The 22,643-nt window shown below is 47.7% G+C and overlaps 1 protein-coding gene across 4 annotated transcripts; it reads right to left on the reverse strand.

Annotated features, from left to right (window-relative positions):
• On the reverse strand, positions 1-22,442 carry LOC110504407 (C-terminal-binding protein 1). Of its 4 annotated transcripts, none has more exons than XM_090219442.1 (11): positions 22,184-22,442; positions 20,772-20,833; positions 19,820-19,986; positions 12,133-12,287; positions 11,433-11,577; positions 11,055-11,261; positions 10,616-10,830; positions 7,245-7,375; positions 5,237-5,364; positions 3,010-3,130; positions 1-1,523 (listed from the first exon to the last, which is right to left on the reverse strand). In XM_090219442.1, exons 3-11 carry the CDS (start codon positions 19,875-19,877, stop codon positions 1,349-1,351), a joined length of 1,335 nt encoding a protein of 444 aa, XP_090075568.1. In that variant the 5' UTR covers positions 19,878-19,986; positions 20,772-20,833; positions 22,184-22,442; the 3' UTR covers positions 1-1,348. The 4 variants fall into 4 exon arrangements, with proteins under 4 accessions (XP_090075568.1, XP_090075569.1, XP_090075570.1 ...); XM_090219444.1 differs by having other exon boundaries at positions 1,142-1,523; positions 2,989-3,130; positions 22,184-22,383; XM_090219443.1 differs by lacking the exons at positions 19,820-19,986; positions 20,772-20,833; positions 22,184-22,442 and adding an exon at positions 15,910-16,047 and having other exon boundaries at positions 803-1,523.
• Positions 22,443-22,643: the final 201 nt, after the last annotated feature.

The following is a 22,643-nucleotide window of genomic DNA, read 5'->3' on the forward strand; positions in this document are numbered from 1 at the left end:
GAGAGAGGTCAGAGAGAGAGAGAGAGGTCAGAGAGAGAGAGAGAGATCAGAGAGAGAGAGAGAGAGAGAGATGTCAGAGAGAGAGAGATCTCAGAGAGAGAGAGATCAGAGAGAGAGAGAGAGAGGTCAGAGAGAGAGAGAGAGGAGAGAGGTCAGAGAGAGAGAGAGGTCAGAGAGAGAGAGAGATCAGAGAGAGAGAGAGAGAGATCAGAGAGAGAGAGAGGGATCAGAGAGAGAGAGAGAGAGAGAGAGATGTCAGAGAGAGAGAGATCTCAGAGAGAGAGAGATCAGAGAGAGAGAGAGGTCAGAGAGAGAGAGAGAGGAGAGAGGTCAGAGAGAGAGAGAGAGAGGTCAGAGAGAGAGAGAGATCAGAGAGAGAGATCAGAGAGAGAGAGATCAGAGAGAGAGATCAGAGAGAGAGAGATCAGAGAGAGAGAGAGATCAGAGAGAGAGAGAGGTCAGAGAGAGAGAGATCAGAGAGAGGTCAGAGAGAGGTCAGAGAGAGGTCAGAGAGAGAGAGAGAGGAGAGAGGTCAGAGAGAGAGAGAGAGAGAGAGAGAGAGAGAGAGAGAGGTCAGAGAGAGAGAGAGATCAGAGAGAGAGAGAGAGATCAGAGAGCGAGAGAGAGATCAGAGAGAGAGAGGTCAGAGAGAGAGATCAGAGAGAGAGGTCAGAGAGAGAGAGAGATCAGAGAGAGAGAGAGATCAGAGAGAGAGAGAGAGAGAGGTCAGATAGAGATGTCAGATAAAGATGTCAGAGAAAGACATGTCAGAGAGAGATGTCAGAGATCAGAGAGAGAGAGATGTCTGAGAGAGAGAGAGACGTCAGAGAGAGAGCGAGATGGGCCAAACCTCTCTCACTGATCAAAACAACCAGGGAGAAAACAGCTAGCCTCACGGTCCAGCCTCTGCAGAGATGCTACTCAAAACAAAAACACCTACAATCATAACAGATCAACAGCAAAAAAATAATTGCTTTCACCAAAAAAATAAAAAATAAAAATACAACTCAAGAAATATACCAATCCAATTATTGAATCCTTGAGAAGAGAGTTATTGCTGAAGGTGTGTTGGTGTGGAGGGATATGGAGGTAAGGGGGAGGGGTTGAGGGAGGTCCGAGGAAGAGGTTCCGGGGGGGGGGGGGGGGGGGGGGAGAGGGGGCATGTTGTGGACGGGCGGGTCACTCCTGGACTGGTACTGTGTTTTGAAGGATCCAGCTGAAACCGGATCAAACCGGGACCCCAGTGTAAATCTGCCTGAGGTCGGTGAGGAGGGTTGGTGGTAATGATGAAAATGGTGGGAGGGGGTGGGTTGTTGGTTTCCAGGGGTGATGGAGGAATGTTGGGGTGCTATTGGTCAGAGGAGATGTCTCTGTCTGCCTCAGCCTTGCTGGGTTGCCCTGGCGATGGGGCGTGGGGGGGATGGGACACAGGAGCGATGGCGTGAGCCAGGGCCAGAGCCTCTACCCCTGCACCTGCCCCTGTCAAACCTCCTGCTGCCACGCTTATCAGACCTGCAGGAAACCTGAGAGAGAGAGATGGAGGAGAGAGCGAGAGACAGGGGAGAGAGAGACGGGGGAGAGAGAGAGAGAGACGGGGGAGAGATGAAGGAGAGAGAGAGAGACGGGGGAGAGAGAGAGAGATGGAGTAGAGAGAGAGAGCCGGGGGAGAGAGCGAGAGACGGGGGAGAGAGCGAGATGGGGGAGAGAGAGAGATGAAGGAGAGAGAGAGAGACGGGGGAGAGAGAGAGAGATGGAGGAGAGAGAGAGAGATGGGGGAGAGAGAGAGAGATGGGGGAGAGAGAGAGAGATGGGGAGAGAGAGAGATGAAGGAGAGAGAGAGAGCCGGGGGAGAGAGCGAGAGACGGGGGAGAGAGCGAGATGGAGGAGAGAGAGAGATGGAGGAGAGAGAGAGATGGAGGAGAGAGAGAGATGGAGGAGAGAGAGAGATGGAGGAAAGAGAGAGATGGAGGAAAGAGAGAGAGAGATGGAGGAGAGAGCGAGATGGAGGAGAGAGAGAGATGGAGGAGAGAGAGAGATGGAGGAGAGAGAGAGATGGAGGAGAGAGAGAGATGGAGGAGAGAGAGAGATGGAGGAGAGAGATGGGGGGAGAGAGAGAGACGGGGGAGAGAGAGAGATGGAGGAGAGAGAGAGACGGGGGGAGAGAGAGAGACGGGGGGAGAGAGAGAGATGGAGGAGAGAGCGAGATGGAGGAGAGAGAGAGATGGAGGAGAGAGAGAGATGGGGGGAGAGAGAGAGATGGGGGAGAGAGAGAGATGGAGGAGAGAGAGAGATGGAGGAGAGAGAGAGATGGAGGAGAGAGAGAGATGGAGGAGAGAGAGAGATGGAGGAGAGAGAGAGATGGAGGAGAGAGAGAGATGGAGGAGAGAGAGAGATGGAGGAGAGAGATGGAGGAGAGAGATGGAGGAGAGAGAGAGATGGGGGGAGAGAGAGATGGAGGAGAGAGCGAGATGGAGGAGAGAGCGAGATGGAGGAGAGAGAGAGATGGAGGAGAGAGAGAGATGGAGGAGAGAGCGAGATGGAGGAGAGAGAGAGATGGAGGAGAGAGAGAGATGGAGGAGAGAGAGAGATGGAGGAGAGAGAGAGATGGAGGAGAGAGAGAGATGGGGGAGAGAGAGAGATGGAGGAGAGAGAGAGATGGAGGAGAGAGAGAGATGGGGGGAGAGAGAGAGACGGGGGGAGAGAGAGAGACGGAGGAGAGAGCGAGATGGAGGAGAGAGCGAGATGGAGGAGAGAGAGAGATGGAGGAGAGAGAGAGATGGAGGAGAGAGAGAGATGGAGGAGAGAGAGAGATGGAGGAGAGAGCGAGATGGAGGAGAGAGAGAGATGGAGGAGAGAGCGAGATGGAGGAGAGAGAGAGGATTTGTATATCAGGAGGTCAACATGCTATAGAATATTCAGATACAATTGATAATTGATGAAATAATCCTGACACTTCCTGACTTGGTTGTCCTCCTCTCCCATGCTCACCTTAACCGCTGGGGGTCTCACCTGTATGCTGAGGCTATGTTGAGTTCGGGGTGGACTGTCGCAACCTCCATACTGGGCCACTGTGACGCTGCCATCAGATACTCCTTATTCACACAGTTCTTCAGACTGTCTGGAATACGACCTAACAGAACACAGACAGACACACAGACGGGTGGGACAGACATACAGACAGACATACAGACAGACGGGGGGACAGACATACAGACGGGTGGGACAGACATACAGACGGGGGGGACAGACATACAGACGGGTGGGACAGACATACAGACGGGTGGGACAGACATACAGACGGGTGGGACAGACATACAGACAGACGTACAGACGGGGGGACAGACATATAGACGGGGGGACAGACGTACAGACGGGTGGGACAGACATACAGACGGGTGGGACAGACATACAGATTTAACATGCTTCGTTAAGGTTTCAGCTCCACACTGACATTATTCATCCCTACACTAGCCAACAGACAGACAGACAAGGAATCAGATAGCCTGGTCCCAGATCTGATTAGCTTTAGATAACTTGGCTAAAGCTAGCTGACTTGTCTTCAGATACATATCTCGGATCAGGCTAGGAATCGGCCAATAGAAGCTTGGTGTCGTGTTGGGACAGACATACAGACGGGTGGGACAGACATACAGACGGGGGGGACAGACATACAGACGGGGGGACAGACATACAGACGGGGGGGGACAGACATACAGACGGGGGGGGACAGACATACAGACGGGGGGACAGACATACAGACGGGGGGACAGACATACAGACGGGGGGGACAGACATACAGACGGGGGGGACAGACATACAGACGGGGGGGACAGACATACAGACGGGGGGGACAGACATACAGACGGGGGGGACAGACCTACAGACGGGTGGGACAGACGTACAGACGGGGGGACAGACATACAGACGGGGGGACAGACGTACAGACGGGTGGGACAGACATACAGACGGGGGGGACAGACATACAGACGGGTGGGACAGACATACAGACGGGGGACAGACATACAGACGGGGGACAGACATACAGACGGGGGGGACAGACATACAGACAGACATACAGACGGGTGGGACAGACATACAGACGGGTGGGACAGACATACAGACGGGGGGGACAGACATACAGACGGGGGGGACAGACATACAGACGGGGGGGGACAGACATACAGACGGGTGGGACAGACATACAGACGGGTGGGACAGACATACAGACGGGTGGGACAGACATACAGACGGGTGGGACAGACATACAGACGGGGGGGACAGACATACAGACGGGGGGGACAGACGGGGGGGACAGACATACAGACGGGTGGGACAGACATACAGACGGGGGGGACAGACATACAGACGGGGGGGACAGACATACAGACGGGGGGACAGACATACAGACGGGGGGGACAGACATACAGACGGGGGGGACAGACATACAGACGGGGGGGACAGACATACAGACGGGGGGGACAGACATACAGACGGGGGGGGGACAGTCATACAGACGGGGGGGACAGACATACAGACGGGGGGGACAGACATACAGACGGGTGGGACAGACATACAGACGGGTGGGACAGACATACAGACGGGTGGGACAGACATACAGACGGGTGGGACAGACATACAGACGGGGGGACAGACATACAGACGGGGGGACAGACATACAGACGGGGGGACAGACATACAGACGGAGGGACAGACATACAGACGGGGGGACAGACATACAGACGGGGGGACAGACATACAGACGGGGGGACAGACATACAGACGGGGGGACAGACATACAGACGGGGGGACAGACATACAGACGGGGGGACAGACATACAGACGGGGGGGACAGACATACAGACGGGGGGGACAGACATACAGACGGGGGGGACAGACATACAGACGGGGGGGGGGGGAGACATACAGACGGGGGGGACAGACATACAGACGGGGGGACAGACATACAGACGGGGGACAGACATACAGACGGGGGGACAGACATACAGACGGGGGGACAGACATACAGACGGGGGACAGACATACAGACGGGGGACAGACAGATGGGGTCAAGGGGTTAGAGTGGACCTAAGATATCAGAACACCACACCACTTCAGAACCTCAAAACATGCAGCCATATTCAAGCTATGTAAAACCACTGAAATGATTTAGTAACCAATGTATAACCAGGAAACGAATAATCCAAAATTAGGATTGAGTGTTAGGGCTTGGTTTTACCAGTGATGGCACGGCGCACCTCCCTGGCAGCCTCCTCTCTGGCCTCGATGGAGGCCTGCTCACTGTACCAGGAGGTGTGGGGGGTACAGATGAGGTTGGGAGCATCTTTCAGAGGGCCCTGTGAGAAACTACAACGGGGGGGGGGGTTAGTAGGGCTGACACCATTTAGTCAACAGGTCTATTGTTTGGTCAATATGATGGTGGTCGACCGAGATTTCTTCAGTCGACCAGTAGCATTATATATATATATATATATATCATGGTGTACAAGACCCCTGTCTGAGTGGACTGATCCATGGTGGAGGCTGTGGGGATGGTACAGTCCATCACTAAGACGTGCTACTGAAATTGTATATGATTATATTACATAAGAACAATGGTGTAACACATATAAAAATTATATTATTTTACTACAAATGTGTTCTAATACGTTGGATAGTGGTTGCTGTCCGCAGTTCTGAAACACATCAGTGCGCTGTTGAATTGGCAACATTTCTAGACCATGTTGCTATGTGCATAATAGCCAAGTTAGCCACCATATTGGTGTTGAGATATCAGAAGAATGAGGAGATGAGAAAACAGCCCTTGCCTTATTGTCAAAGAATAGTGAAGAGAGCGGAAACCCCAACTTAATTATGTCTACAATCAATGGCCTAACTGTTAAATGTGTCTGGCTTTATAAATCATCCATATATATATACAGAAATAAGACAGCTCCTGCTACTGTTGCCTGTTTAATATCCTACTGATTGCGTGAGCGCCAAGCTTCACGCGTAGACAAGTCAAGTACAACATGTTTTAATCTTTGCCTTGCTGTAATAAAGGCTTTACACTTTATAGTGAGCACAGCGTCTATGCTATTGTGTTTATTTACTGTTGTTTACAGTGTTCCAAGTTGTCTGGAAAATTATATTTATAATAATAATGCTCCTTTTTTCTTGATCTCGGCTGTGATCGGGAGTCCCATAAGGCGGCACAGCGTCGTCCCGGTTAGGGTAGGGTTTGGCTGGGGTAGACCATCATTGTAAAATAATAATTTGTTCTTAACCGACTTGCCTGGTTAAAGGTTTAATAAATAAAACAATCATTTGTGGCAGGTGTGATATCCCTCCTAAATGGCTCGGGCTAATGTTCCTATCGACCCAGCAGGCTAGACACCTTTTTTTATTATTTTGTAACTGTAATGAAAGTTGTATTGTCAACTTGTTTTGTATTTAAACGCCATTTTAAACGTGTACATGACACTGCAACAAAATTTCCCCAAGGGGACAGTAAACTCTCTGGTACACTTACAAATGTATTTAGTGTTGTTTATAATGTTCCAAACGGTCAGAAATACTTTAATCTAACAGCAGCTGTTTGGCACACAGCGCTTTCTCCATACCTTCTTTTTCTTGATCTCTAGTATTTTCCACAACTAGTCACATTTATTCCACACATCTGACTTCCTCTTTACCTCCTGAGCAACCAGTAAACATTCTCCCGTTTCAAGTTCGCCACATCCTTTGCATTTTGCTGTTATGGTGTTCGAAGTTTGTTATAATCACATCAATAAATTGGTTATGATATGCTATAGGTCAGGCCCTGTTGGTCACGTGCATGCGATGCATACATGTGTCACATAAAGAGAACAAGGGTTGAGGGAATAGGGAATGTATTTCATAAACAAATGAGGGATTTTGTTCCCATAACCTTTCACTCAGATATGGCTGTAATTATGTGGCAGCTTCAGCAACACGAACAGTGAGATAAACACTGTGCTGTTGACTGCAGCAGGGAGAGAGATGATGGGTGCAAGTCACACAGTCAATCGCTGTCTTTTCTTTTTAAACAGCAAGTCTGACCCCGGCAATTTATATATGGAAAACTATACGTTAAAACATGTGGCCGAAAGAACAGACAACTCTTGGTATACCAGGATTTTTTTTAGTTGGGGACAGCCTTAGGAAAGAAAGAGGGAGAGTCAAGGTTAGAGAGGAACGGCTGAACAGCCAGTGCGTGGGTGTACCTGAAGGGCTCTGTCTCGTGGACGTCCAGCGCGGCTCCTCGTATACGTCCTTCCTTCAGGGCCTGAGCCAGAGCCTTCTCATCCACCAGACCCCCCCGTGCAGAGTTCACCAGGAACGCTCCCTGACGCATCTTCAGAGGGACCACACACACAGTGTTAAAGTAATACACACTCAAACTCACTGCACCAGTATAAGGACAAGACTTCAACTATACTTTGTGCAAAGTCACCTTTTTCTGCAGAACATATAGTTACTATTTCAATACACATCCCACAAAACTACTACTTTTTAAAAACCATTTGAATATAGATCCTACAAAATTACTACTTTTTAAAACAGATCTGAGAAAGCAACTACTTAAAAGATATTTGAATATTGTAATTCCATTATCATGCAATTATAAAGACATTTCCAAAGTCCTATGTTGCTATTGTAATCAAAGTTAATACACCTGATGTTAACAGTGGCTGTACTACGTCATGAATATACAGCACCAGTCAAAGGTTTGGACACATACTCATTCAAGGGTTTTTCTTTATTTTACTATTGATACATTGTACAATAATAGTGAAAACATCAAAACTATGAAATAACAAATATGGAATCATGTAGTCTGCAAATTTGTATATATTTTATATTTAAGATTCTTCAAAGTAGTTAACATAGTTTCAACTAAAGGGCAACTATTTTCTTTGGTGGCTACAAATTACTTTGTAATTTCAATGACAGTATCAACATTTGAGCTTCTATAACAAACTAATATCTTTACAGTATTACATAGTTTCTAGGGCATAATATGTGCTTCAACAGTAGATACTACTCATATAGGCACAATACAGGCAGTATCACAATCAATTCAAACATTTTCTGCTGCTCCTAAATAGAATAGGGTGCTCCTAAATAGAACAGGGTGCTCCTAAATAGAACAGGGTGCTCCTAAATAGAACAGGGTGCTCCTAAATAGAAAAGGGTGCTCCTAAATAGAACAGGGTGCTCCTAAATAGAACAGGGTGCTCCTAAATAGAAAAGGGTGCTCCTAAATAGAAAAGGGTGCTCCTAAATAGAAAAGGGTGCTCCTAAATAGAAAAGGGTGCTCCTAAATAGAATAGGGTGCTCCTAAATAGAATAGGGTGCTCCTAAATAAAACAGGGTGCTCCTAAATAGAACAGGGCGCTCCTAAATAGAATAGGGCGCTCCTAAATAGAATAGGGCGCTCCTAAATAGAATAGGGTGCTCCTAAATAGAATAGGGTGCTCCTAAATAGAATAGGGTGCTCCTAAATAGAATAGGGTGCTCCTAAATAGAATAGGGTGCTCCTAAATAAAATAGGGTGCTCCTAAATAGAATAGGGTGCTCCTAAATAAAACAGGGTGCTCCTAAATAGAATAGGGTGCTCCTAAATAGAATAGGGTGCTCCTAAATAGAATAGGGTGCTCCTAACCTAAGTGGGAGCACCAGTGTTTCCAAATAACAGTTTTTCCTTTAGAGCCCTGTGCATACCTAGACAATCTGGACCCTTTCTTTCTAAAATTATCTGCCAAAATTGTTGCCACCCCTATTACTAGCCTGTTCTCTTTCGTGTCGTCTGAGATTCCCAAAGATTGGAAAGCAGCTGCGGTCATCCCCCTCTTCAAAGGGGGTGACACTCTTGACCCAAACTGCTACAGACCTATATCTATCCTACCATGCCTTTCTAAGGTCTTCGAAAGCCAAGTCAACAAACAGATTACAGACCATTTCGAATCTCACCATACCTTCTCTGCTATGCAACCTGGTTTCAGAGCTGGTCATGGGTGCACCTCAGCCACACTCAAGGTCCTAAATGATATCTTAACCGCCATTGATAAGAAACATTACTGTGCAGCCGTATTCATTGATCTGGCCAAGGCTTTCGACTCTGTCAATCACCACATCCTCATCGGCAGACTCGACAGCCTTGGTTTCTCAAATGATTGCCTCGCCTGGTTCACCAACTACTTCTCTGATAGAGTTCAGTGTCAAATCGGAGGGTCTGCTGTCCGGACCTCTGGCAGTCTCTATGGGGGTGCCACAGGGTTCAATTCTTGGACCGACTCGCTTCTCTGTATACATCAATGAGGTCGCTCTTGCTGCTGGTGAGTCTCTGATCCACCTCTACGCAGACGACACCATTCTGTATACTTCTGGCCCTTCTTTGGACACTGTGTTAACAACCCTCCAGGCAAGCTTCAATGCCATACAACTCTCCTTCCGTGGCCTCCAATTGCTCTTAAATACAAGTAAAACTAAATGCATGCTCTTCAACCGATCGCTACCTGTACCTACCCGCCTGTCCAACATTACTACTCTGGACGGCTCTGACTTAGAATACGTGGACGACTACAAATACTTAGGTGTCTGGTTAGACTGTAAACTCTCCTTCCAGACCCATATCAAACATCTCCAATCCAAAGTTAAATCTAGAATTGGCTTCCTATTTCGCAATAAAGCATCCTTCACTCATGCTGCCAAACATACCCTTGTAAAACTGACCATCCTACCAATCCTCGACTTTGGCGATGTCATTTACAAAATAGCCTCCAATACCCTACTCAACAAATTGGATGCAGTCTATCACAGTGCAATCCGTTTTGTCACCAAAGCCCCATATACTACCCACCATTGCGACCTGTACGCTCTCGTTGGCTGGCCCTCGCTTCATACTCGTCGCCAAACCCACTGGCTCCATGTCATCTACAAGACCCTGCTAGGTAAAGTCCCCCCTTATCTCAGCTCGCTGGTCACCATTGCATCTCCCACCTGTAGCACACGCTCCAGCAGGTATATCTCTCTAGTCACCCCCAAAACCAATTCTTTCTTTGGCCGCCTCTCCTTCCAGTTCTCTGCTGCCAATGACTGGAACGAACTACAAAAATCTCTGAAACTGGAAACACTTATCTCCCTCACTAGCACCAACTGTCAGAGCAGCTCACAGATTACTGCACCTGTACATAGCCCACCTATAATTTAGCCCAAACAACTACCTCTTTCCCACCTGTATTTTATTTATTTATTTATTTTGCTCCTTTGCACCCCATTATTTTTATTTCTACTTTGCACATTCTCCCATTGCAAATCTACCATTCCAGTGTTTTACTTGCTATATTGTATTTACTTTGCCACCATGGCCTTTTTGCCTTTACCTCCCTTATCTCACCTCATTTGCTCACATCGTATATAGACTTGTTTATACTGTATTATTGACTGTATGTTTGTTTTACTCCATGTGTAACTCTGTGTCGTTGTATGTGTCGAACTGCTTTGCTTTATCTTGGCCAGGTCGCAATTGTAAATGAGAACTTGTTCTCAACTTGCCTACCTGGTTAAATAAAGGTGAAATAAAATAAAATACCTGTTTGATGGTGAAGTCATTGATGAGGTGGTGGTTGTGTTCGTTGAGGCTGCAGTGTAGAGAGACACAGTCAGAGTGGATGAGCAGGTCCTGGAGGGTAACCATCCTCTGCAGGCCAAGGGAGCGCTCCACACCATCAGGCAGGTATGGGTCGTAGAAGATCACCCCGAAACCAAACGCCTTGGCCCGCAGAGCCACCGCCTGGCCCACACGACCTGTAAAGAGAGGGCAACACAGGGTTAACAATTGTTTTCCCTAGAGTATTTTGGTGGGGGAATTTAGGCACCCAAAGCAAATTCCAGGGCCTCTGGCAGACCCTATTGTTGATTAAAAAAAAGGGCCAGTCTTAGACCAAATTCAGCTGCTCCAAATCTGCCCATTCTACATGACCTCCTAACTCCATAAACGTACATATCCTGCCCCCAATACACCCACTTACCCAGGCCGATGATGCCCAGCGTCTCCCCCCGGATGCGGGCAGCGTCGCCGGCTACCTCCCTGATCTGCTCCACGCTGGAGGCCCTGGTGCCCTCCCTCAGGGCCTGGTGCATCCAGGTGACCCGACGGTACAGGTTTAGGATCAGACACAAGGATGTGTCAGCCGTCTCCTCCACCGACGACGCCGGCACGTTACACACCGCGATGCCTGGGGGGGGGGGGGGATAGGTTGTAAAGGCTGAAGTAGGTACACTATTGGCAGAACATAGCGAAGGCCTAAGGCCAGAGAAGTGGTGGTCTGTGTATCTGTTGATGTGTAATACTTATCCGTGTGTACCTGTTTGTCTGCATACTGTGTGTGCATCCGTACGTGACTCACCCAGCTCAGCTGCGGCTTTGATGTCGACGTTGTCATAGCCGCTGCCGATCCTGACGATGACTCGGAGGCCTTTGAACTTGTCCAGGTCGTCTCTAGAGAGAGTGATGGTGTGGTAGAGCAGAGCCCCCACCGCCTCGTTCAACACCTAGAGAGTTAACACACATTAATACAGCCTGGTTCAACACCTAGAGAGTTAACACACATTAATACAGCCTGGTTCAACACCTACAGAGTTAACACAGCTATACTGCTGGTTGTCCAGGTGAAAACAGAGTTGTTACTACAGCCCTGTAAAGCTGGAATCCTTCATGGTGAAACAGCCACGTCCGTTTGCCATATTACAACAAAGAAGTTACTGCCAACATCCAACACAGTTGTCCCCCCAGACATCATTTCACGTGCTATAGAACAGCAGCTGATGTAGTTCCATGATGCACAACGCTTCCCCAGCGCTGCATCGTCAACAAAACAAAAACACCGGCCGTGGGGCGGACAGTGGCGCGGTCTTTAAGGGAAAGTTCATTGATACTAAACATATGGCTGGCAGTCAGGAAGTAGTCTTGAAGAACTGTTTCTTTTTTTTCATCAGAAACTGCTGCTTATAGCCACATGAACAGGAAGCTTACACCAAGTATATTATCATGCGTGTGTGTGTACGTACGTGTTTGTCCCATGTCTGTGTCTGTGTGTGTGTGTCTACCTTCTCATGGATCTCCTGGGTGGACTGGGCATCACAGAAGGCCACAGTGGCCACGTCTTTCAGGATGGGCATCTCTATGGTGCAGTCACGCCCGTCCAGCAGGGCCACCAGGGGCCGGGGATGCATGGGCCCGTTCAGGATGGGGGGGCGGATGCCTGCCAGGGGAGACAGGACAGTTACCTATGATTTGGCTTTATGAAACATCACTAAATGTTGTATTCTTCTCACATGCCGATTTGGTTCCAATGGCTGGCTAGGTTGGTTGCAGCATGCAACACTATTTTGAGTTGGTTGTTTGCCCAGACAAAATGACTTCCTTTGGGAATATGTGACAGTGAAAACACAGAACGCCGCAGCACTTTCTTCCAGATGTGACGGTCCACTGAACTTAGTGATTCAACAATCTTTCTGGAGTCTGCACAAGGGCAATATGAGTCACTGCTCTAAACCTGAACACACCACTGCCCTGACCATTAAAACACACACCATTAATGTCCCTTCAAACTCAACCAGGCATGACAATAGCCACTGGCATCATCAGTGCTGGGGCCAGCCAGAGTCAACCTGTATAACAAGTCTGACCATCAACATGACTACTACTACAAGTCCAACTTCTCTCAAAGTCAGTCCCATAACGCCCTCCACATCTCCGGTCCTCCCTACAAATAGCCAGGGTCTTGTCACCACCAGCACTCTGAGGGAGCACTGAGCAGTGTGTGTGCTGCTATGGTTACGTAATTATAATAATAATAATAATGGAACTGAATCTGCTACAAAGAGAGCATCTGAGATCCCAAAGAGATAGAGGCTTCAAGAGGACACTGTTACAAGCTCAATACATTCAACTCCCCAAGCCCATGCACTCACACCCGCTATGATGACACACACACACACACACACACACACACACACACACACACACACACACACACACACACACACACACACACACACACACACACACACACACACACACACACACACACACACACACCACCCCTGTCCCCGTCCAGAGTAGAGGATGACGATGCTTGCGGATCTGGCTGGCTGCAGTGCCAGCAAGGGGTGGAGAGGAGGGCGAGTGTGACTCCTGTTCCGTACACACACACCATTAACGCAGACTTTTTGTCCAGCGTGATCCTGCGTACGTCTACCACCATTCATTACTGCAATTACATCTGCACGGAAATATTCAATAATAAATGAACACTTCGTGGCCAGAATGTGACAAAGCCAGACAAACACAAGCCTAACATCTGGTAAAGGCCACGGGAGAAATCTGTCAGCTAACATCATCACTAGTCTTAGCTCTCTCTGCCTCTCCATCTCTCTGAACTGATTATGAACTGCCCTTCTCTCTCACAGAAAAGTGTAACACACAAACACACCCCTGGCCCCTAGACCAGAACCACCCCCTAGCCACACCACACGTGCGTACACACCCCAGGCCCCTAGACCAGAACCACCCCCTATCCACACCACACACGTGCGTACACACCCCTGGCCCCTAGACCAGAACCACCCCCTATCCACACCACACACGTGCGTACACACTCTCTGCCCTGCATGACAGGTGTATGGTCTGGGGGGGGCGTGTGTCTCACTGGAGCATTCACGTGGACAGAGGGAAGGACCCATGCAAAGGCCGACACACAGACAGACATGCCCAAACAAACACTCCGTGCCATAATGAGGGGGGTCTGGTGGAAGACAAATATTTGTGGACGCTTCCTGTGATGTCGGAGTATTTCCCAACACACACACAAACACGTCCCCCTAATATGTAACTGGGTCTAGCTGAGGAGGCTTAATAACAACGTGAATCTGCATCTCATTAAAAAACATCAAGCATTTTCCTTTATGGTAGCCTAGTGGTTAGAGGAGGTAGCCTAGTGGTTAGAGCAGGTAGCCTAGTGGTTAGAGGAGGTAGCCTAGTGGTTAGAGCAGGTAGCCTAGTGGTTAGAGCAGGTAGCCTAGTGGTTAGAGCAGGTAGCCTAGTGGTTAGAGCAGGTAGCCTAGTGGTTAGAGGAGGTAGCCTAGTGGTTAGAGCAGGTAGCCTAGTGGTTAGAGGAGGTAGCCTAGTGGTTAGAGGAGGTAGCCTAGTGGTTAGAGGAGGTAGCCTAGTGGTTAGAGCAGGTAGCCTAGTGGTTAGAGCAGGTAGCCTAGTGGTTAGAGCAGGTAGCCTAGTGGTTAGAGCAGGTAGCCTAGTGGTTAGAGGAGGTAGCCTAGTGGTTAGAGCAGGTAGCCTAGTGGTTAGAGCAGGTAGCCTAGTGGTTAGAGGAGGTAGCCTAGTGGTTAGAGCAGGTAGCCTAGTGGTTAGAGCAGGTAGCCTAGTGGTTAGAGCAGGTAGCCTAGTGGTTAGAGGAGGTAGCCTAGTGGTTAGAGCAGGTAGCCTAGTGGTTAGAGCAGGTAGCCTAGTGGTTAGAGGAGGTAGCCTAGTGGTTAGAGGAGGTAGCCTAGTGGTTAGAGCAGGTAGCCTAGTGGTTAGAGGAGGTAGCCTAGTGGTTAGAGGAGGTAGCCTAGTGGTTAGAGGAGGTAGCCTAGTGGTTAGAGGAGGTAGCCTAGTGGTTAGAGCAGGTAGCCTAGTGGTTAGAGGAGGTAGCCTAGTGGTTAGAGGAGGTAGCCTAGTGGTTAGAGCAGGTAGCCTAGTGGTTAGAGCAGGTAGCCTAGTGGTTAGAGGAGGTAGCCTAGTGGTTAGAGGAGGTAGCCTAGTGGTTAGAGCAGGTAGCCTAGTGGTTAGAGCAGGTAGCCTAGTGGTTAGAGCAGGTAGCCTAGTGGTTAGAGCAGGTAGCCTAGTGGTTAGAGCAGGTAGCCTAGTGGTTAGAGCAGGTAGCCTAGTGGTTAGAGCAGGTAGCCTAGTGGTTAGAGCAGGTAGCCTAGTGGTTAGAGCAGGTAGCCTAGTGGTTAGAGCAGGTAGCCTAGTGGTTAGAGCAGGTAGCCTAGTGGTTAGAGCAGGTAGCCTAGTGGTTAGAGCAGGTAGCCTAGTGGTTAGAGCAGGTAGCCTAGTGGTTAGAGCAGGTAGCCTAGTGGTTAGAGCAGGTAGCCTAGTGGTTAGAGCAGGTAGCCTAGTGGTTAGAGGAGGTAGCCTAGCGGTTAGAGCAGGTAGCCTAGCGGTTAGAGGGTCGGCAGGTAGCCTAGTGGTTAGAGGGGCGGCAGGTAGCCTAGTGGTTAGAGGGGCGGCAGGTAGCCTAGTGGTTAGAGTGTTGGTGGATCCAATCCCCGAGCTGACATGGTAAAAATCTGTCGATCTGCCCCTGAACAAGGAAGTTAACCCACTGTTCCCCGGTAGGCATCATTGTAAAAAATAATTTGTTCTTAACTGACCTAGTTAAATTAAGGTTACATATCTTAATGTCCACATGCTGGATATCACAATGGATCCACAATGACTGGTTAACAAGAACACACACACACGTAAAGTACCCTTGCATACTCGAGGCCTATGGAGCACAAGCATGGCCGAGCACACAATGCAATTCAGTCAGCGCTTCATTCATTCTCTCCCTCCCTCTGCCTGTGGTTTGAGGAGTGTGAGAGAGCAGAGTGAGGGAGAGGTGAGGGGGAGGGGCAGAGGGAGGGGCAGGGTAATAATGTAGCGCTGCTCCACCCTACCTTCAGCCAGACACACAGTTGCTCAATTCCTTTAACAGCTACAAGGACGCGCCAAGCAAAAAGGAAACAGCACACACACACACTCGTTGGCAACACCACACCCAAGCCCATATCTTCAAGCTCTCCTTCACACACACATTTTACGACACACACACGGAGCCTAACCTTGCATTATGAAGTTAACCAGCCTGTCTTCCTCTCTCTCTCACCTCGCTCTCTATCTATCTATCTATCGTTCGTTCTTTCTCTCTCTCTCTCTCTCTGTCAGAATGTTCTTGGATGGTTAGGACCCTACTGTCATCCACACCCAGTCCCTCCCCCACCGCCCAGCTCCAATCACGGGCAGCTCTATTGAGGGCCAGCCAACCAGCACTAACTTCATTAGCATAGCCAGGCAGCGACTGGGCTGGGGGCAGTTAGGCTGTTGTTGTTTTTTAAAGAGAGAGCTGGCCTGTTTTCCTGTAGCCACGACCCTTCACCCTGCTCCTCTCACTCCTCTCTGGGGACCTGACTCTTCCAGACAACTCCCTCCATTTTATCATCACCCAAGAGCTGCATTTTGCACCTTATTTAGCCTTGTACAACAATATAGACAGTACAAACCAGAAAGAAGCCAAATATGTCCAAAATTTAATAAGGTAACTGGACCATCTTTAATGAGACTTTTTGTCTGTTTTTGTATACACTACAAATTAGGCTTGGCATGACTTATAATTACTATATTAAATAACAATAACACCATGCTACCTTTACGGTAGGGATGGGCACGGTTATTAGAATATTTAAACATCTGAACAGGCGTTAGTATTCGATTACTTGTGAGAGTATTCATTAAAAAATATTTAAATATATGGCTATTTTACCAATGAAAAGGCTTTGTCTAAAATGTAATACAAGTATTTGAGACATTGCTACATGGTCTATCATTGTAGGCTATTACATTTGACATTTCAATAAAACAACACCGTAATCACAGTTTTTATGAGTGCCCCCAATAAAAACAGAAAAACGCACCGGTAGCCAGCACACGTTTTACACGTGTAGCTTGTTGTTATTGTCGGTGATCATAGCAGCGCTACAGTCAGAGGATGCATGTGTAATCATAGCAGCGCTAGTCAGAGGCTGCATGTGTAATCATAGCAGCGCTACAGTCAGAGGATGCATGTGTAATCATAGCAGCGCTACAGTCAGAGAGGCTGCATGTGTCATCATAGCAGCGCTACAGTCAGAGGCTGCATGTGTAATCATAGCAGCGCTAGTCAGAGGCTGCATGTGTAATCATAGCAGCGCTACAGTCAGAGGATGCATGTGTAATCATAGCAGCGCTACAGTCAGAGGCTGCATGTGTAATCATAGCAGCGCTAGTCAGAGGCTGCATGTGTAATCATAGCAGCGCTACAGTCAGAGGATGCATGTGTAATCATAGCAGCGCTACAGTCAGAGAGGATGCATGTGTAATCATAGCAGCGCTACAGTCAGAGGAAGCATGTGTAATCATAGCAGCGCTACAGTCAGAGGACGCATGTGTAATCATAGCAGCGCTACAGTCAGAGGATGCATGTGTAATCATAGCAGCGCTACAGTCAGAGAGGCTGCATGTGTCATCATAGCAGCGCTAGTCAGAGAGGCTGCATGTGTAATCATAGCAGCGCTACAGTCAGAGGATGCATGTGTAATCATAGCAGCGCTACAGTCAGAGAGGCTGCATGTGTAATCATAGCAGCGCTACAGTCAGAGGACGCATGTGTAATCATAGCAGCGCTAGTCAGAGGCTGCATGTGTAATCATAGCAGCGCTACAGTCAGAGGACGCATGTGTAATCATAGCAGCGCTAGTCAGAGGCTGCATGTGTAATCATAGCAGCGCTACAGTCAGAGGATGCATGTGTAATCATAGCAGCGCTAGTCAGAGGCTGCATGTGTAATCATAGCAGCGCTACAGTCAGAGAGGCTGCATGTGTCATCATAGCAGCGCTACAGTCAGAGGATGCATGTGTAATCATAGCAGCGCTACAGTCAGAGGATGCATGTGTAATCATAGCAGCGCTAGTCAGAGGCTGCATGTGTAATCATAGCAGCGCTACAGTCAGAGGATGCATGTGTAATCATAGCAGCGCTACAGTCAGAGGCTGCATGTGTAATCATAGCAGCGCTACAGTCAGAGGATGCATGTGTAATCATAGAAGCGCTAGTCAGAGGCTGCATGTGTCATCATAGCAGCGCTACAGTCAGAGGCTGCATGTGTAATCATAGCAGCGCTACAGTCAGAGGAAGCATGTGTAATCATAGCAGCGCTACAGTCAGAGGCTGCATGCGTAATCATAGCAGCGCTACAGTCAGAGGATGCATGTGTAATCATAGCAGCGCTACAGTCAGAGGATGCATGTGTAATCATAGCAGCGCTACAGTCAGAGGAAGCATGTGTAATCATAGCAGCGCTACAGTCAGAGGCTGCATGTGTAATCATAGCAGCGCTTCAGTCAGAGGCTGCATGTGTAATCATAGCAGCGCTACAGTCAGAGAGGCTGCATGTGTAATCATAGCAGCGCTACAGTCAGAGGATGCACGTGTAATCATAGCAGCGCTACAGTCAGAGAGGCTGCATGTGTAATCATAGCAGCGCTACAGTCAGAGGCTGCATGCGTAATCATAGCAGCGCTACAGTCAGAGAGGCTGCATGTGTAATCATAGCAGCGCTACAGTCAGAGGCTGCATGCGTAATCATAGCAGCGCTACAGTCAGAGGAAGCATGTGTAATCATAGCAGCGCTACAGTCAGAGGAAGCATGTGTAATCATAGCAGCGGTACAGTCAGAGGATGCACGTGTAATCATAGCAGCGCTTCAGTCAGAGGATGCATGTGTAATCATAGCAGCGCTACAGTCAGAGGATGCATGTGTAATCATAGCAGCGCTACAGTCAGAGGATGCATGTGTAATCATAGCAGCGCTACAGTCAGAGGCTGCATGTGTAATCATAGCAGCCCTACAGTCAGAGGACGCATGTGTAATCATAGCAGCGCTACAGTCAGAGGCTGCATGTGTAATCATAGCAGCGCTACAGTCAGAGGATGCATGTGTAATCATAGCAGCGCTACAGTCAGAGGATGCATGTGTAATCATAGCAGCGCTACAGTCAGAGGCTGCATGTGTAATCATAGCAGCGCTACAGTCAGAGGAAGCATGTGTAATCATAGCAGCGCTACAGTCAGAGGATGCATGTGTAATCATAGCAGCGCTACAGTCAGAGGATGCACGTGTAGCAAGTGAAGTGGGAGATTCCTAATCAAAGCTCCTTTTCTGCATCTGCTGAAACAAGCAGAGCTCAGCACACCACCTCTCTCCGCAGTCACACGAGCAAGTCTCCATTGAAAATCTTTCAAACATGTATTTCGACTATTAGGATATCTCCCCAAAAGATCTGGATATTATTCTAATAGTGAAATCATTTCAAATGCCCATTCCTACTTTTCGGTTAATTTCTGTCTTTATCAAAAGAAACCTTGATCATGATGTAGCCTAATGTAACCAGTCATGTATTCTAGCCTGTCACAGATCGTCATCATTTGTACCTTGCCTTGGCATAGTTTCTCGTGGCTCACAGCTCAGACGCACCAGCTTGGCCACCCACTAACCCCCCTTGAAATCCCCACAAACAGGAACAGGAAGTGTGATAAGGGCATTGTGCTCTCTCTCCCCAACTGTCCCAAACCCATGCCTTCACTAACCTACCTGCCACTGTTCACACCAATAGGCTAATCATTAATAACAGACTTCCCATATCAGCAGCTGATGTAAACCAAGTGCCAGCGATTATAGTCATAGGCATGTGACAATACATTCAACCAATTTCAGGTATCATTTTTCTAAAAGACCACACACATCGTTGAGCCCAATCAAGACATGTCTGGAGGAAGTTCTGATAGCACAGTATGCGCACTGTAAAGAAACATGTTGTATTATGAATGTGTGATGTTGGTGTAGCAATATGACTATAGCGAGTTGTGAAATCATAATATTCAAATACCCTGAATGTGTGTAAGACGTATGACGTTGTCTGTCTCTCAAGGCTCCTTACCCTCACAGATGCGGTCAAGTCTCTGCCGCTTGACTTTGTGCTTGTCCATTAGAGCCATAGGCTGGCAGTCCTAACCCAGGACACAGCAAGACAACAGCACAGAGCACTAAGGAGGCTCTTCAACAGGACACCAGCACGAGAAACCACTACTACCCACTGAGCAACACCTGCAGAGATGGTGAGAAAGAGAGACAGAGTTGTTGTTACCTGTTAGAATGTGAAAGACTTGACTACTCGTCATGTCTGCTGTAATGCATTTCTTCTGCCACTTGGATTTCTCCTTTTGTGCCAATAAAGTTAGACAGAAATTGAATTTGAGAGACAGGGAGGAAGGGATAGTTACTGCTGCAGGATAGGACCCTCAACGGGTTAGTTGTAGAAATGTGCTTTCAAGTCCTAGCAGGCTAAAGCCGTTACAATAACACAGGGTCCTAAGGATGAGGCGTCTACTAAACAGATGATAGGCCTATGTTCTTACACAAAATAATGTAGCATACATGTGTCTACACTTGTGATGTATAACATTACGAAAATGAATGAAACCATGACTAAAGGAACTGACAAACACATGCCTATGTAGTGTGGTATTGGTGAGTGTGTACTCTTCCTTCTGCTTCCTCTGTGGTTTACCTAGGGCTTGTTTCAGTACTTTGAAAATGCATACATTCTTCTTCTCTTCCAAATGGTTATACCTGCTCTGACATGACTGGATTGGTGAAAGCTATGTAGTTTAACCCTTACTTTCACCTATCCAATAGTGTGAAATCCTGGCAGAATCTCAAACCGAACACTTGGCCCCTAAGCCCTTTATCGAGTGATAGAAGTGTTCAGTAGGAGATTTAGCCAATGATTACCTAATCAGGACAGACAAAGGAATGGTGCAGCTTCAAAGTATTTGACCAAGGCCGTAAACGGAAAGACGAATAACCATATGGGGGAGTGGCAGACTTACCAGCAGGAGAATCCACTCAGTGTCTGTTCTGTCTGCAACTCACAACGTCTGTTCAGATCTCACTGTCAAGCAGAGACAAAACAGTTTGTTATCAGAGGGTCTTCTTCACTCACACCTTCTCAAACAAACTTACTTCAATTCAATAACATATCAGTCACTCACTACTAGTCTAGGCCTAAGCAATATAAAAATGTGAGTGCTAAACATGGAGTAGCTTGGGTTGTTTGGCAGAAAGATGTGAGGCCTTATAACAGAAAGTGTTTGTTGAACAGTAGCTAGGCCTAGATCCCTGATTGATGAAGACTGGTGTCTAACAATTTATAAAGTAGGCATACATATGTGTGTGTGTGGTAACCTAGTGGTTTAGGAGGTTGGGCCAGTAACTGAATGGTTGCTGGTTCAAATTCCTGAGCTGACTAGGTGAAATATGCCGATGTGCCCTTGAGCAAGGCACATAACCCTAATTGTCCCTGTAATTCACTTTGGATAAGAATGTCTGCTAAATTACTAAAATGTAAATGTGATGTGTACAAGTTTGGCTAGGCCTACAAACTGGACTCCAACAGAGAACAATGTTAGCTATAATTCTCTACTAAATAACACTTAGCTACAAAGAATCACAATCAAAGTTTAAGAAGTTGGGACAACATTCCAATACGTACGTATATGTAAAAAGTAGCAATGAATATGCATAAAAAATCTTGAAACCCATCACAAAGTAATCAACAGACAGTGCGGTTTATGGAAACAATGGCAGTTTTGATATCATTGATACAAAGTATTGAATACAGTGTTTCGCAAGCCAAAACCATTACCACATGTGGCTGCCAAAGTTTAGGCCTAACTACATTTCACTATCCCTTCAAAATTGAACAACTAGCTAAAAGTTTCAAAACTCTGCAGAATACGCTATGCTAACTAGTTAACTAGCTATCTAGATGGCTACTGATAACGGCCGTTATCGCATCTGGCTAGTTAGCGAACGTTAGCTAGTTAGCCAACTAACGAACATTAGCTAACTAGGCAGCTAACCGTGCCAGAAAAACAAATTATTCTGATCGATAGGAATCATATTTCAATTAAACAAAACGCCCTGTAACCATCCCAAAAATACACTTTAAGTTCTCAACCTTCTGATGGCTTGTTTATTTTATCAAGCATATCAATCTACGGTTGGATGGTTAGCATAGCAAGTTAGCGTGCTTGCTAGATATACTACTGCGTGTGAGAGATGCGTACAGGGGAGCCCATTTTCGTCCGATTCGCTATCAGCGAATGGCGCTACAATGTGAATATCTGAAATGCAGTAGCACAAGAACACCGGGAAACGTGGATATCCACAACGTGCACGTTATGCACGCATCATTCGCTACCCCGGTAACCTAGTAACGCAAGAGCGGTGGATTAATTACCCCAAGAAATGTCTTTCAGTCGTGTTGAGGTGTCTGGACAGTTTGCGTGCGTCGGTGGTCTTCCCTCTCTCCCGATCGCCATGAAATCTGAGAAAGAGGAAGTCGCAGGTTCATGGGGGGTCAGGCCGCCGTACACAACGTGACGGGCAGAGTGAGAGGTACCAGTGCACTGTTTTAGGAGGGGAAGGCAGAGCGCCCTCACCTTCCATGGCGGTGGACAGACAGCACACCCATTGGCTTTCTCCATAAAGTGTACTTCATGTTTACTATGGTCTGGATAAACTATTACGATTTATCGTGCAAAGTTCTGCAGAGGAAATTGTTTTTAACAGGGTCACTGCCCTAAGTTAATGAATATAGAGCAATGTATCATATTGTTTATATTTTTCCTTTCAAACAAACATGCCCCGCCACAGGTCTTACTCGAATAAAATACCTCTGGACAGATCATTGAGAAACA

Source organism: Oncorhynchus mykiss, chromosome 25 (genome assembly GCF_057628025.1).
Source record: "Oncorhynchus mykiss isolate SJ-2025 chromosome 25, ASM5762802v1, whole genome shotgun sequence".
Lineage (NCBI taxonomy): Eukaryota > Metazoa > Chordata > Actinopteri > Salmoniformes > Salmonidae > Oncorhynchus > Oncorhynchus mykiss.